The 16355-nt window shown below is 38.8% G+C and overlaps 2 protein-coding genes across 4 annotated transcripts; both read left to right on the top strand.

Moving 5' to 3' along the window:
- Positions 1 to 3474: 3474 nt before the first annotated feature.
- On the top strand, positions 3475 to 6495 carry cmklr2 (chemerin chemokine-like receptor 2). Of its 2 annotated transcripts, none has more exons than XM_028590754.1 (3): positions 3475 to 3758; positions 4658 to 4781; positions 4888 to 6495. In XM_028590754.1, the coding sequence occupies exon 3, from the start codon at positions 4918 to 4920 to the stop codon at positions 5995 to 5997; it is 1080 nt and encodes a 359-aa protein (XP_028446555.1). In that variant the 5' UTR covers positions 3475 to 3758; positions 4658 to 4781; positions 4888 to 4917; the 3' UTR covers positions 5998 to 6495. The 2 variants fall into 2 exon arrangements, with proteins under 2 accessions (XP_028446555.1, XP_028446554.1); XM_028590753.1 differs by having other exon boundaries at positions 4884 to 6495.
- Positions 6496 to 7660: 1165 nt separating this feature from the next.
- On the top strand, positions 7661 to 16342 carry LOC114563827 (NADH-ubiquinone oxidoreductase 75 kDa subunit, mitochondrial). 2 transcript variants are annotated; one of them, XM_028590748.1, is made up of 20 exons: positions 7661 to 7724; positions 7885 to 7915; positions 8579 to 8658; positions 9043 to 9137; positions 9244 to 9351; positions 9510 to 9586; positions 9754 to 9835; positions 9948 to 10078; positions 10166 to 10351; positions 10441 to 10575; positions 11320 to 11434; positions 11539 to 11684; positions 11777 to 11905; positions 12027 to 12156; positions 12811 to 12971; positions 13069 to 13223; positions 13370 to 13545; positions 13632 to 13766; positions 13928 to 14000; positions 15785 to 16342. In XM_028590748.1, the coding sequence occupies exons 2-20, from the start codon at positions 7893 to 7895 to the stop codon at positions 15874 to 15876; spliced, it is 2229 nt and encodes a 742-aa protein (XP_028446549.1). In that variant the 5' UTR covers positions 7661 to 7724; positions 7885 to 7892; the 3' UTR covers positions 15877 to 16342. The 2 variants fall into 2 exon arrangements, with proteins under 2 accessions (XP_028446549.1, XP_028446550.1); XM_028590749.1 differs by lacking the exons at positions 7661 to 7724; positions 7885 to 7915; positions 8579 to 8658; positions 9043 to 9137; positions 9244 to 9351 and having other exon boundaries at positions 9523 to 9604.
- Positions 16343 to 16355: the final 13 nt, after the last annotated feature.

The raw sequence follows: 16355 nt of genomic DNA, 5'->3' as shown, positions 1-16355 counted from the left end.
ATCCTGCTTGCAAGTGTCCGCTCATTAGACAACAAACTGGACTAGCTACATCCAACTTCAATGAAACTCCCAACGAGTTCAGAAACTGCTGTGTTTTTGTTGTTGTGGAAACATGGCTGAACAACAGTGTACCGGACTATCCAGCTACCAGGCCTGCTGCTCTGTTGCCGGACTAGCTAGTGGAGGTGGGCTGTGTTAACACCGACTGCCTGGTGAAGAAATGGGGTGCTTGGATCCAACTAACTGCTAACTGCTGGTGGAGTTTGTGACTGTTAAATGCCGACCATTCTACATTCCACGCAAATTCACGGCTGTGTTTATACTCAGTGTTTACAGCCCACCAAGCGCTAAGGCTAGTACGCGTTAGCTGAACTTTAGGGAGCCTATAATGTGTGTGCACTAGTATGTCGCTTTTATATAATGTTGTTTTTATATATTTTAAATATGTAACATCACTTGAGCCACGGTGAAACGTTTTGTGTATATGGTTGAAATGACAATAAAACACACTTGAGTTGAGTTGACTGTCTCACTGTCTGTCTGTCTGTAAACGGCATGGCGTGGCTCGGGAATGGACTCTAAAGCAGCGAAGCAAGTGCATTCTGGGATTTGGTGTCTTTCATCCACATAAGCCAAAAACACATTTTCTGGCTTTTCTCGGCCTAGAAGCCACCAATTTCTAAAAACAAATTCACATTTCTACTACATAAGTGACCCAATTTAAAGATATATTCATCTTTCTAATGGTGAAATATCCCTTTAATGTCATGGTTATGGTTCGGTCGTCTGTGGCAGAAAAAATATATTAAGATAATTTAGATAGATAATAGAGTGATTTAGCAACACATTGTAAAATATTCCAACATGCATAATTTACTGAAATAAAAATACAGAGGTTTTAGCATTAAAATGTTGCCTACTTAGAAAAGTATGAAAGTATCAAAAGTAAACGTGATCCTTAGCCATTGGCTAATTGTATAACTGATACATTAATGCGTAAGCAGGATTTTCATGTTTTAGCTCGTTAAAGCAAAGTTAACTACTTATACTGTTGTTGGGTAGTTTAACCTTTAAAATGTATCATATTGTAGAAGCTGATCATATGTTTGGAATGTGAAATCCTGATAATCAAAGTAACCAGTAAAGCAGTCAAATAAGTTATATGCAGCAGAGTAAAGAAAATCCCCCCTGACATGCAATGAAGCAGAAGCCAAAAGTCACATAGAAAAGAAATAATTGAGTAAAATACAAGAACTTCACATTTGTACTTAAATACCTGAGTAAATTTTGACATGTCATAGCAGAAAAAGCACAGATGTGACAATGATGGCTCTGTTCTATCCAAGTGTCCCAGTAAGTTATGTGACAGTGAGCCAGCATGCAAAACTGAAACTGAAGCAACTAAATGGAATTCAGCCATAGTTAATTTTATTATTTCTACCTGTGCTTTTCTTACGGTGACATGTCAAAATGTCTGTCGTGAAAAAGGCCTGTATTGTACATCAGTACGATACAAGCTTTTGATCATTATCTTATAGGAGGTCTATGCATCTATCTCAAATACAGTGTAAGTGAGATATCTCACAAGTCACATACAAACGCCACATATACATTTTTCTTTTCACATTTTCTTTATACAATGCATATAAGATAAAATTAGTTTCCTCCGAATTAATTCAGCTTTATAAGGCCTAAGGCCATAAGTTAAATGCTATTATATTGACTTTTCTGCACTTAAAGAACACATTTGTAAAGGAAACACTTGACAACATGATTCCAAAGAAAATAGCATCAGTAGTAAATAAAAACTTGATTCAAACTTTACCATGTATGTTTGAGTTATCTCTACCACATGGGTAGAAAGGGTTTCAGTGCCACAGTTGAACAAGTACATATGAAATTAAAAGTGATCAATGGCCCTGAATCCAGAGACAATACGTAAGGAAAACATGAATGCTGTTGTTCAAGTGACAATTATTGTTTCTTTATGTTTCCTAAACAGTTAATGTGTCCTAGTCTCTTTCTGAGATAGCAGAATATATTTTAAGTAATAACTGTGGGACATGGGCCATGAACTATAAGGAGTGCATTGCATGACTTGTAGGTTTCATTGCAAGGCTATGAACGCACGCAACACACACACACACACACACACACACACACACACACACACACACACGGCTCTTGAAGGATGTGACATCTCCCCCCTAACGGTCCAAGCTTTGTTAGTTCAAACAGCATCCGTTTGGAAAACTTTGTTGCTATTAAATTTGACTAATTTAGTAGCAACTAACATCTCTTAAAGGCCAGCTGATTCAAATGTATGCAATTATTTACTTCTACTTTACCTGTAGTGTCTGATCTGTGAGAAGTAATTTCACTAAAGGGTATATTCACAATAAATCACACAGGACAGGAAGTCAAATCGTTCAACCTGAATTGAAGTTCTGGCTTTGTCTTAATCAGTGATGAAAGCCTGAGTTACAAACTAGGGCATGACTTTTAAAGACGGGGCATTTACTGGGCAGAAAGGGTCTAATAAAGGAAGCTACAGAGTTGCATATGAGAAGTGTGGGATTAAGCATTTTGGATTCTTCAACAGTCTCTGTTGCATTCTTTTTTTTTTAAAGCTGTCTCTTGTGAGGCCCCCAACTTTATGAAAGACCTTAAAAGCGGCAATAATTTCACACATGAACATTAGTTAACTCATCATGCGATTGCTACTAAGCCTGTGAAAACAATTGTATAATGTCTACTATGGCTTTAGCAAGTCTGAGAAAATAACTCCTGATGTCTTCTCTGTTTGGGTTTGAGGCTTTACATTTGTTTTACATTTCTGATAGAGGGGGTGGAGTTTGAGTATGACCCATAGCCTACTATTGATTTGGACTATTCCTTTTTACCTTGTGTCTCACAAGTGCCCAAACTTTATGTAAATGCAGTAGTAAATCACTTTAACCATACATAAACTATGATATGCACTGATATTGTGGGAATAAATCAAATAAAAAACAGAACACAATGTGGCTTTTGCAGAATCATCTAACATCAATGTTGAAATAACACTGGATTTAGAGGTTTAGGTTGTTTTAGCTAACTTTTTACAGTGCAATAAGCCTGCCTGCACATCCACATACAACCAGTAATGGCCTGCCACAAGTGTATTCTCTTCTAATGAGCAACTATCAACAGGGAGCTAAATCAAGGCGTTGTAATAGGCTACATTGGGAGGAAAGCAAATGCAGAAGGAAAAGGCAGATGACAGCCCCAAATAAACTTCCCCTTAGTTAGTCCTACCCACTGACTAAAGCAATTTGTGCAATATAGGAGAAAACAAACGTTCAACGTAAAAAGTTATCCGTTTATTCACCAAGGGGAGGGCGGGGGGGGGAGACGTACGCTGGGTTTACTCTGCTGTTATGAAAAGCAGCCGCAGCGCCTCTGAATGAAAGCATTCTTCAGTGCGGCCGGGTGACCAATAACTTTTCTTCATTCTGTGGTCCATGTTTGACGCGTCAGCCAGGCGCGCCCACTGCACATCTAGCTCCTCCGTACCCAGTGCGAAGCGGAATTTGGATGGACTCACGGAAAGACTACACATGCCGCAGAAATAGTTTTGCAGCCGAGTCTGGTCAGTCACGGACGAGGCCCAGCAAAACGGAGCTTAACGACTAAAAGTTAGCAGTCACGTTCATCCGGGAGCTGGCGGCGTTTTCATCTAAACAGCCTACTAATGAAAGGGAGCGCTGCACTTTTAGGTGAGCACTCTCTTCTTTAAATCTAAACGGAAAAGCACTTCATGTTTATCCCATTAGTATGCCAATAGTGTGTATGTGGCACTAACGTTACTATGAACTGTTATTGCCTACTCAACAGGCTATATATTTGTTCTATTAACACTGGTTTTGCAGAGATTATTTTATGTAAATATAGCAGTTTATTCTTATAGGACAGGTTCTAGTTTTTATTTGTTGATTGCACTGATTCTGCATTCAGCATTTTGTCCATTTAGTTTCTAGTTTTTGTATTATTGTTTTTCTGTTGTTTACTGACATTTATATCTGCAGTTACTTACTACTTTTTAAAAGGACATATTCTATTTATTATGCATTTTTAATTGCATTGATTTGACATACAGTTTGTCTGGTCTGATGGTACTTTTTTCAACACATTTTCATGGCAAAGTCTGATGAATTTAATTCGTATTATTAACCTTGTTCTGTTTACTTAAACTTTTGTTTTTCAAAGTGTATTAATTGGCTAATTATGAATGTATTTGTATAATGCAATTAAGAGTAGAATATTTCTGATAAAAACACATCACGTGTGACTTACAACATTCACCACAGACCACAAATTTATTGTAAATTTGTTTTTAATCTGGCTTGAGTAAAACTTGTACTGGACATAGCAGGCCCCATGCCTTAAAAATCTAACCTTTCACCCAGTTGTTTTGTCAGTTATAACCTTGTAAAAGATTAACAATACATTTAAAATTGTACATTGTGCAACAATAGAGTATTTGCCAGTTCTTCCATGTTTACTTACAGGACAAAAACACTATGAATCATACTATGAGGAATCTTTCTGCCTCATCTGTGTGGGCATCTCACTGTCCACATTGTTGATCTAAATGGATGTTGACACTATGTTCCAGGGTTACACAGGGCACACCCAGTCTTGACTTCAACACTTCAACACAGGAACTGAATAATAAGAAAAAGGGACAGGAAAGACAATTGGATCCTTCTGGGGAACAGCCCGGCATAATCACAGAGAGTGTGAGTTGAGAACACGTTATAGGTTGATTATAATACATGGGAATGTTTTGAATTACTGTGTTTAAAGGAATGCATCTTATCATGAGCTTTTCCTTCCCACAGACAGCTTTACCACAGAGGTGACATCCTTGCAACAATGGGTGACTCTGGAGAGGACTATGGAAACTACACCTATGAATATGACATGGAGTACGGTGACATGGAGGAACTTAAAGTAGACCACAGACAGAGGGAAACTATGCACATTATCTCAGTGGTCATCTATATTATTTCCTTTGTGCTTGGTCTGATTGGAAATGGAACTGTCATTTGGGTGACAGCGTTTAAAAGCAAAAAGACAGTTAACAGTATTTGGTTGCTCAATCTAGCCATGGCCGATTTTGTATTTGTGCTTTTTCTACCCTTCTCCATTGATTACATACTGCAGGACTTCCATTGGGACTTTGGTAAGGTCATGTGTAAGCTTAACTCATTTGTGTCTGTGATGAACATGTATGCCAGTGTGCTCTTTCTCACAGTGCTCAGTATAGACAGATATGTTTCTCTGGTCCACCTCAACTGGTGTCAGAGGTATCGCACTAAAGAGAGAGCCTGGGTTGTATGTGGTTGCATATGGGTGCTGGCTGCTGCCTTGAGCTGTCCTGCACTGATTTTTCGTGACACCATGCACTTACATGACAAGGTGGTGTGCTTCAACAACTTCCACACACAGGACAGACATAGAGCAATCATGATACACATTATGACAGTGGTCATTCGTACCACTGTGGGCTTCCTTTTGCCTTTTACTGCCATATGTGTGACGGGTATACTTCTGACAATCAAAGTGAATCAATCTGGGGGCTCGGTTCGGCTGTCCAGTTTCTCCAAAACAGTATCTGCAGTAATTCTGGCCTTCTTTTTATGCTGGGCACCTTTTCATACTTTTAGCTTGATGGAGTTATCCATACATTCCTCATTATACCTACACAACATACTGAAAGCTGGCTTTCCTCTTGCCACCAGCTTAGGCTTTTTTAACAGCTGCATTAACCCCCTCCTGTATATGTTCCTGAGCAAAAAGGTGCGTCATATCCTGAAGCGTGCATGCCTGGACATTACTAAGAGTTCACTGAGAGAGTTCAGCCAGTCAATCTCTGCCACTGAGATAGAGTCTGAGCCAGAAGTTCAACAGGACAGTGTCCCAGAAGAGCCTGTGGAGTTGTCAACTCTATGATTACAACTATCCTCAGACTGTAGTAGTTGTCCATGAAAAACATGAAAGTAAGACTGGCTATTACTTTAGCGTAAATGTGGAGGATTATCACAGCTGTTCTTTCCAGCTATAGTGTTAAGATCTTCCTATTTTGTGTCATTTGGACAGAGTTATGTGTAATTACTCTCAATGAAAAAAGCTAAATTGAACTGGAGTTAGTATCTTTCTACTTAGTTTTCATTTGTATAACTTAAGTGATTTACAGAGAATGTAGTCTATATCGATTACGTTTCATTTACGGGATAGTTCTGCTGCCGCCGGAGGTTCCGCCGGATGTCCCTAATTTTCAGCCGAATGTCCCTCACCTTCCGCTTTCTTTGTGTTGGCATTCTAAACTTTGGTCGATTCAAGAGACATCCTCAGAGCTAGAACTGACAATCAAATTACTTTTATCTTTATTTAATCACACACTCTACAGCCATTTTAATTCCAGAGCTCGCCTGCCTACATGCACATGTTCCACCAAAACAAGTTCCTTCCTGTGGCTATTTTGCAGAGGCACCGTTGCTCCGTCCGGTGCTTAGTGTCGCCCAAGATGATTGTGACTGGTTTAAAGAAACGCAAACAAACCAGAGCACGTTTTCTTCCTATTCAGGAATGTTGTGTGGACTAGCCAGACTTTCCTCCACAGCGTTATGGAGATAGGTCTGGCAATGCAAAACTACAGAGAAAGAGGCAACCAAATCTGATTAGTTCATCAACAGAAAATTTATCAGCAAGTATTTTGAGCAATTCATTGTTTAAATAATTCAAAAAATTAAAATCTCAAGCATTCTCTGGTTCTAGTTTCTCAATTGTGAGAATTTGCTGCTTGAATGCATTTGTCTTCTATGATAGTAAACTGTGTTTTTCACTATTTTCTGTCCTTTTATAGACTAAGAAAATCATACAGATTCAACCATAATAAAAGTAATCATTAGTTGCAGTCTTATATCAAATGCATCTCAAGTATTTACTGAATTTGTTATCGTTCTCTTGAGGCCCGACTTCTTTGATTCTTAAAGATGAGATATGTTGTATACGGGTAAATCTATTTGTAGTCTAACATTATTATGTTTTATACCGTTTATACTGCTAGTCACATATCAATGTATTGTAAGATTTTTAACTATAGAGTTGTATACATGTTTTAATCTAATATATTTCAAGTAAATAGCCTATTTCTTTATAAATTTCTCCTTTTGAACACTTGCTGTACTTTGTTGAATACTTTCTATATAATGTTTGACTTAATGTTGAAGAGTCTGTCATTAAAAAGTAGGCTGATGTTTTAGATTAGAGGCTGACGTAAATCCAGATGTGCATTTCCTTCCATTTCCTGAGGGTCTGTTTATCAGCCTTTTCCTGTTATTTCTTTCTAGTGAACTCAGACTTAAAAGGATTACATCACTGTTAGGTTAAGAGATAGAGTACCATCCTGCCTGTAAAAAATAACTGCAAAAATGTGGCAAAAAGGCAAATATGTTTGACTTCTTTGACAACTACACTCAGCGTGCCCTCATCAGAATTAAAATCAGCTTTAATGGCCAATTTGACACACACACACACACCTGTAACCCTCCATCTTTTAAATGAAGTACTCTTTAAATTGGTTGAAAAACGAATAATTCACATAATGTCTGAATGTGAGATCAGCCCTGTTACTGCCACTGTGTCACTTCACCACATACTGTCACAAATTAGTACAGGTGAGTATATCTGCTAAAGTTTACATTACTGTCATGGCTACTGTTAAATGCATTTAGTATTAGATTAGGTCGGATTTAAAATTAGACTTGGATTATGGTATACAGGATTACTTAATCCGTGACGCAGCAGAATAACAAGATTGTGCAATCTGTGTCGCAGGCAGTCTCATGAGGAAACAAACACTGGCAAGGTAAGCAAAAGTCACTGTAGTGTTAAGGAAATAGAATTAGGTATGTAGACACGTTTATAGTCTGGACTGATGCACAAACGTTAGAAACGGCTCCTTAAAATAAACTCGTAACGTTAGTCAGTCGGATGGAATTCGGATGACGTTAGCTACATGTTACGTTAGCTTGTTTGTAGCAAGAAGTGCTATATGCGTTTGGAGACCTTAAAACCTTTAAATAACGTTAACTTAAACTCCTTCACGCAGTGGCAGTTGATATTATTATTGACGTAACGTTAGATAATGACAATGGGGGCTAACATAGTCAGCTAATGTTAAAGCTAAATTATTTTTGCTAACGTGATCGTGGTAAATTACATAATTGGGCCAGTCTACCGTTTCGTTAAATTGCATATCTGTAGAGCTTTATAAAGTAACGTTACACCCTAAATAGACATGTTCTTTCACTTTTTTTAAATAGGTCGCTGCATAATTTAGCTGCTTTTAGTGACAGCCCCTGCGTAGCTAGCTAGCTAACTTGCTGGTACTTGTGTTTTTGTTTTACCTGTTGCAAGGAGGGTTCAGGGTTATAAAACACGCACCAATGTCTTCAAGTCTGATCGACACTTGAGAAAATGTATTAACCAGAATAATTGGAGCTCACACGCGATGTTGCCTCTCTTGCAGCATGTTGCGTTTGCCTGTTGTGAGCAGGAGTCTCTTTCCAGCAGCAATTACCAAAGGCTGTGCGGCTGCAACTAACAATGGTAACAATATGCCACTTCATCAACTGATTAATTGACCATTCCTTGGTTACGTACAATGAGTGTCTTGTATTTATGCAGAACACCCTTGTTGTTTGTTGTGTGCGAGCACCAGAACCCTTGTCACTTTGTTCCACTGATGGATTATAGGCAGGATTACAGATTTGCCAGATACCACATCTGGTGCCAGGCGGTTGCTGGCTCAATTTAGCCAATAGTAGTCAGTGGTAATTATTTATTATTACTTTGGAATACCAGGAATCCATTGTAATATGATGGGCTATAGATGATGATAAACAATGTTACTGTTTTCTCCATTAAAAGTAACAGTACTTGGATGAAAGGAAAAGGGAAAGTGTGAATAAACATGTTTTTGTCTGCTTGAAGCTCGGACCACAGCAACAGCAGCTGCCAGTAACCTCCTGGAAGTGTTTGTGGATGGGAACCCTATCATGGTGGAGCCAGGAACCACTGTTTTGCAGGTAACATGCTAAATTCATGCATGCAGTCATAAAAGATAGAAAGTTAATTTCCTGACATATTAAGTCAAAATATCAGATTTAACACTGTGACTCAATTTTGTCACAGGCATGTGAGAAGGTAGGAATGCAGATTCCTCGATTCTGCTACCATGAGCGCCTGTCAGTTGCTGGAAACTGTCGCATGTGTCTTGTGGAGATAGAGAAAGTTCCTAAGGTATATTTTAAGCTGTATATGTGTGTGTGTGTACAGTGTGTGTTTTGTTTCTATATTGTTAGCCAAGCTGGTATTTCAGTATTTATTTGCCTAGTATGACAAAGCCAGGACTATGCCTATTTAAAATAATCGGTAATCATTTTTCATTCATCTTGTAGCCAGTGGCAGCTTGTGCTATGCCAGTCATGAAGGGCTGGAATATTTTAACCAATTCTGACAAAACAAGAAAGGCCAGGTAGGATCAAACTCACAAGTAAGACATTGTATTATCTCCTGTTCTCTAATATTACATTTACATTGCATTTGTTTTGTAGAGTTCGTATTGCTTTGTAATCATACCCAACTGTCTGTGGGCCAAAAACATTTCCAAACATTTCCAAAATCTCCTTTGATTTTACACAGAGAGGGTGTGATGGAGTTCCTCCTGGCTAACCACCCATTAGATTGTCCAATTTGTGATCAGGGGGGAGAATGTGACCTACAGGTAAATATAATCACCACCATTATAGATGTGTTCTTCATAGACTTGAGTGTGTGAATGTTTTATTATTTAACATAAGATTGACTAATACAAGTGAATATCATTATCTTTGAAGGACCAGTCAATGCAGTTTGGCAGTGATAGGAGCCGCTTTACAGAGAGCAAAAGAGCTGTGGAGGACAAAAACATTGGCCCTCTCATCAAAACCATAATGACTCGCTGCATCCAGTGCACTCGCTGTGTGCGGTGAGTCACACACATCAATGTGTAGAGTAAGTAGAGTTGTTGTATACATTTAGATTATGACATTTATTTTTTTTTTTGCTCCTACAGCTTTGCCAGTGAGATTGCAGGTGTAGAGGACCTGGGTACCACTGGCAGAGGCAATGACCTGCAGATTGGGACCTATGTGGAGAAGATGTTCATGTCGGAATTATCTGGGAATATTATTGATATATGCCCAGTGGGGGCCCTGACCTCTAAACCATATGCATTCACTGCTCGCCCTTGGGAGACCAGGTTTTTTGATTGTGCTCTCCATTTTAATTAACTTTTTGTGCTCAAAGGTTAGTTTTTACAATCATGTATTGTTGTTTGGTTGTATTCAGGAAGACTGAATCCATTGATGTTCTGGATGCTGTGGGTAGTAACATTGTGGTGACCACTCGTGGGGGTGAGGTGATGAGAATCTTGCCTCGTCTTAATGAGGATGTAAACGAGGAGTGGATCTCCGACAAAACCAGGTTCCTTTCTTATCACACAAAGTTTACTTCACAGACAGATTTTTTTTATGATGTTCGCATCATTGACTACGTTTACATGGACATAATATTCCGTTTTTTTCCTTATTCCAAAAAAGACAATATTCCGCCTAAGCTGTTTACATGGCTAATGAAAGTGAATATTCCACTAATATTCCTGTTTACATGAAACGTTAGCCGTGCAAAATACGATTTTTTCAAAGTTTACCAGCGGTGGTAGACATGTTGGACCGTGCGAACACAGGGTCCCTCTTTCATTCCTTCAAACAGCTTCTTGAAAAGGTTGGCGTAGCGATGTGTGCGCATATCCAAAAACCTGTTGATATCCAAGTATTTGATAATGTTTAAAAGTAGCAGTGTTTCTCCTTCTTATTGGGTCTGCAGCCTTGCAAACTGTTGGCTGGTTGGTTTGTGTACAGCAACCATAGCAACGCACAGAGCTTACCATAAGCCGTAAACAGGCAAGAGGCCGTAAACTGAGTTAAAAACCCAGATTGAGACGCATATTCCAAATGTGCTGTATACGTGTCCAAAGAATGCCTCTAAAACCCGAATACTACCGCAATATCCCACGTCTTAATCGGAAAAAGGCCTTATTCGGAATATCCAATTGGAATATGCTGTTTACATGACCTGTATCAAATTCGGAATATTGTCATATTTGGAATATTAGTGTGCATGTAAATGTACTCAATCCTGAACCCTTCCTTGAATCCATCCTGACAGGTTTGCGTATGATGGACTCAAAAGGCAGAGGCTTACTCAGCCAATGGTGAAAAACGAGTCTGGGCAGTTGGTTCCCACAACCTGGGAAGACGTGCTGTCTCGAGTTGCTGGAGCTGTATGTAATTTTTGATGAAATGACCTTCAGTAACAGTGTATGATAATTTGCAACTTATTGTTTCAACTTAGGCTGTCCTAAGTTACATCTGTTTTATCTGCCAGTTGCAAGGAGTTCAAGGAAATGATGTTGCTGCTATTGTTGGAGGCTTGGTGGATGCAGAGGCTCTCATTTCCCTGAAAGATTTGCTGAACCGTTTGAATAGTGAAAACCTGTGCACTGAGGAGATGTTCCCAACTTTTGGAGCTGGGTAAGGCCAAAGAAAGACTGAAAATGAAGATGGGACAAAGCCAGTTGGACTTCCCCTGATGTTAAGTTCTGTTTTTACCTTTCCTTCTTTAGATGTGACCTGCGTTCGAATTATCTTCTAAACACTGGGATTGCTGGCATTGAAGAAGCTGACCTGCTGCTTCTGGTTGGCACGAACCCACGCTATGAGGCTCCTCTGTTCAATGCACGAATCAGAAAAAGGCAGGTTAAAGGCTGTAAATACAATAATCTCTGGTTGTTGAACAATGTCAGACTAGTAAATCAGAGTAATGTTAAACAAAAATGCATGTTCTTTAATATGATCTTGGTATCTCTGATTCAGCTGGCTTCATAATGAGTTGCAAGTGGCTCTTTTGGGAAAGGAAGTGGACCTAAGTTACACATACGACCATCTCGGGGAGTCTGCCAAGGTTCTTCAAGAAATTGCATCAGGAACTCACCCGTTCTCCAAGGTAAAGTCAGTAAAGTTATCATACATACATACATACATACAATACATGTTATCAGTCAACTTGAATAGCCACGTTTTAAAAGGTTTTTACGCTCGCTTGAGATGGTTTTTGCCTTTGTTGAAAAATAATTGATTTGCTAAATGGGATACGGAAACATCTTTACCAAATAGGTTCTGACATAGCAAACATTCAACTCGCATGACTGATCAGCTGTTTCTGCTGTCTGCGTCTTCCCGGATATTGCCATAATCGTCGCCATATGGCTCTTGCTGCGTGCATTAGAATAATTACATTATTTGTCTTGGTCTCCAGACAGCATGGCCTACACTTGCTAACATGAAAGAACAATTAAAACTTGCCCAATTGAAACAAATTCCTGAAGACCTCCATTTTTTTCTCTCGTAGATGGGTTAGATGGCCAGGGCGACTTGTTCTGTTTCCGGTTTGCAAATTCTACTTCTTCTACTCTGTTTACTGGCTATGCGTAAAGAGTTGCCTATACTGCCAACCTTTGACAACACCAAACCTTTTCATGGAAACGCCCTAATTCGCATTTTTTTGTGACATTTCAAAGATTTGCTTAAGATTTGCTTGACAAAAAAATTGGAACCATGACTAATGTCTCTTCTGTATTTTGTGTCTTATCTCTTGCAGATCTTGGCTAAAGCAAAGCATCCTGTTGTTGTGGTTGGAAGCAGTTGCCTGCAGAGAGAGGATGGGGCCGCAATAATGGCCGCTGTGTCAACCATTGCTCATAACGTTCGCATCAGAAGCGGCACAGAGGAAACCTGGAAGGTTCTCAATGTGCTTCACAGGTCATTGTCTTGGAAAATTAGAGGGAAGCAGGGAAACTTTCGGTAACAGAGAAGTGTTCCAGGGAGATGATTACTGTAATATGTGTGCTGTTTTCAGGGTTGCCAGTCAAGTGGCTGCACTTGATCTTGGGTACAAGCCAGGAGTGGAAGCGATCAGAAAGAATCCACCCAAAGTTCTTTTCTTACTAGGAGCTGATGCTGGCTGCATTACTCGCCAAGACCTCCCAAAGGATAGCTTCATAATTTATCAAGGTCAGCTGTTTTACTGCACAGCAGGAGAAGCTTTTTCATTTACATTAATTTATGTATGGCCTCTGAGAGAGGCTTGTAGAATCTACGTCAAGAAGCATCAAACGTTTTCTTGCCTAATTTAAGTGCTCTGTGCCAAAACTGCCCAGGTCACCATGGCGATGTCGGTGCACCAATGGCTGATATCTTACTTCCTGGAGCTGCATATACTGAGAAATGTAGCACCTATGTGAACACTGAGGGCCGTGCTCAGCAGACCAAAGTGGCTGTGAGTGCCCCAGGCATGGCTAGGGAGGACTGGAAGATCATCAGAGCCATATCTGAGGTGAACTACAATAAAAGATAATCGTGTTATATTAAATAATAAGAAAATAAGACTAAATGCTGTGTATTTTTCTGTCCATTTTTAAGCTTGCTGGAGTGACTCTGCCATATGACACCCTTGATGAAGTGCGTGATAGACTGGCAGAAGTTTCCCCAAATCTGCTGCGATATGACGACGTTGAGGAGGCAAACTACTTTAAGCAGGCTAACGAACTGTCTAAGGTCAGCCGTTATCTTCCTCCAGCATGTGTTTAGTTGATTACAGAGGAGGCACTAATAAAGCCTTATGTAAATGTTAGCTTATTCAGTTGGTCTATCTTAGTTTGCTGTTTGCTTCACGCTGTTCTCCATGATGATGGTGATATCTGGCTTTTCTCTTTCAGGCAGTGAACCAGGCTATCCTTACTGGATCTTTAGTCCCTCCACAGCTTACTGTGAAGGACTTCTATATGACAGGTGGGTCACTAGTACTCTGGTACTCCTCCCAATAAACCTGGGGGGGTATTGCACAAAAGTAGAATTTATAAATCCAGGATAACCGATAAAGCGAGGCTTGACCTAGTCTAATCTGTGCATCCTGGCTTGGTGAGTTTCACGAAGGCCAAGCCAGGCTGAAGAGGAGGGACTAGTTTGAGCCAGGATCAAGTAATTCGGATCACGGCTTTCTTTAACAGACCGCAAGATCGATCGCAGATTTACTGATGCTAAATTGGAGAATACACATTGTGTATTCTTTACACAGAGTGAGCAGCAGCTTCATATGGAATTATGACAACGTGAAACACATTTGTAAAAAGAAAACACGGCCTCTGTAATGAAACAGCGAGAGAAAGCAAGGAAAAGAAAAGACAATGAAGAAATTAGACTCTGAAATCTAGAAAAGATAATAAGTGATCAATTTAATGCACATTGTAAACATGACTGTAACAGTGTATTCATCAGTTATTTTCCCCCCAGCAAAATACAAGCCATTGAGGTGTCCTCTCCCTGTTGTTTCATGAATGTACAGGATGTACAGTAGCCTCAACTATATAGTTACTAGTCCAGTGAACTAAGACTATAATTAGAGAGGATTGTACAATTATAAAAACCTATAATAATTGTTCAATCCTCCCAAATTATAGTCCCAGTTCACTGGAGAGAACACACATTGTGTGCAAAGAATGCCAAATACAGTGCACATGGAAGAGGGGCATACATGGTCCTTTGTTAAAGAATACTAAATGAAATAAATCAACTAAAAATAATTAAAAGGTGTATTGGTCTCTGACCAGTCTGCCATTGTTAGAACCACTAACACCTGTATAGCACTTTATATATTGTCATTCATCACTGACTTAATTTAAAACACATTTGCAACTTTATCAGACTTTTCTAATTATCTCAACAACTGCCGTAATATTTTCACCAAACTTCTAACAAGCAGTTTTCATACAGCAATAACAGTAACCGTAACGTTGACACTCTTGTACCAAAAATAATAGTAAAAGCAAATTACAGAAAACACAAAGGACCAAAAAAATAGTTAAGTAAAATAATGTGCTCATAAAAGACTGTTCTGTAGAAAAAACAAATGCCCACATTATTCTTTAAATTACATTTAGTGATAAAGCCTTTCTGTAATGATTTTTGATTGAATTATTGTCATGTCATAGTAAAGAAAAGAAATTCCAATATATACCTAAACTTAACAAAAGGCATAACATTTTGTAGCCGCTGGTAGCTACTTTTTCTCAGCATATTACATTTTATTTGCCATTGCTTTTAAAACTGCTCCTGACAACCTGCTTTACATACAGTTATTTTTTTCCTGCAACAACATTTTAATCACAATATATTTTTACAGGCAAATATGACTTATTTAATTTGTAGCAGTACTTCTATGAATTTGACATGGACAAAATGCTTCTTAGTTAAAAATCTGGTAGTCAAATTTAACTGCAAAACAAAAATTAAGTAGGACACCAAGTATTCGTGTTATCTGTATGTTGGTGTTTCCCACCTACATGGCATTGCACAAAAGGACTTCAAATAATGCTGTTCCGTCACCATACTTTAGCACCATTCACTTACAACACAGGGTTTTAAATGCAATATCGTCATGCAACTTGAGCATTTGAACATAGCATTGAAAACACCTACAGTATTCATTTTCTAGACCCATTATAATGACGATTTTTTCAAGTTCACAGTAATTTAGGTGTGCAGATTTTAAAGTTGCTCTCAATCTTTACCCACAGACCCGATAAGCAGAGCCTCCCAGACTATGGCAAAGTGTGTGAAAGCTGTCACAGAGGGAGCACAAGCTGTGGATGAGCCAGCCATATGCTGAAGCACAATGGATAGCCACCCAATCCTTGGTTAAAAAAGAATTATACGCACAACTGCGCTTTTTGCACATTTCTAGAAATGTATTTATTTACACTGTTTTATTGTAGTAGATGACTGATCATCTGTACGTTATGGAACTAACAAACATTACTAATCTGCAAAAATGTGTATATACTTGCAGAGTGTATGTAAGCTTAGGGTTTACCAAATCTCCAAATATGCACATTCCCTGACAGTTTATGTTTTCACCTGTTAGGACATTAACATTTTAGTTGTGTCTAAGGTTTAAAATCCTTATACTTCTAATATCTTGTCTTCTTGTAAAATTACCAAAATTATATTTTCTTTTTAAGGTATATAGAGTATATATTATTACTTAATATATTATTAAGTGTGGCTATTTATGTGACATTTAATGAACCAGTTTTCTGTAAATGCACCTATTTAAGTTTGTGCTCCTATTAAAAAAATGTTAAAAAT

Source organism: Perca flavescens, chromosome 11 (assembly GCF_004354835.1).
Source record: "Perca flavescens isolate YP-PL-M2 chromosome 11, PFLA_1.0, whole genome shotgun sequence".
In the NCBI taxonomy this organism is placed as follows: domain Eukaryota; kingdom Metazoa; phylum Chordata; class Actinopteri; order Perciformes; family Percidae; genus Perca; species Perca flavescens.
Note: the sequence above shows the minus strand (reverse complement) of the source record. Positions and strands in the feature narration are given on the sequence as shown.

Bases quoted from the DNA above. Each gene is read 5' to 3' on its own strand.
- cmklr2 (XM_028590754.1), top strand. From the start codon at position 4,918: ATGGGTGACTCTGGAGAGGACTATGGAAACTACACCTATGAATATGAC.
- LOC114563827 (XM_028590748.1), top strand. From the start codon at position 7,893: ATGAGGAAACAAACACTGGCAAG. The intron at 10,352-10,440 runs GTTTTTTGATTG...GGTTGTATTCAG, and splicing joins GCTCGCCCTTGGGAGACCAG to GAAGACTGAATCCATTGATG. The intron at 13,767-13,927 runs GTCAGCCGTTAT...TTTCTCTTTCAG, and splicing joins AGGCTAACGAACTGTCTAAG to GCAGTGAACCAGGCTATCCT.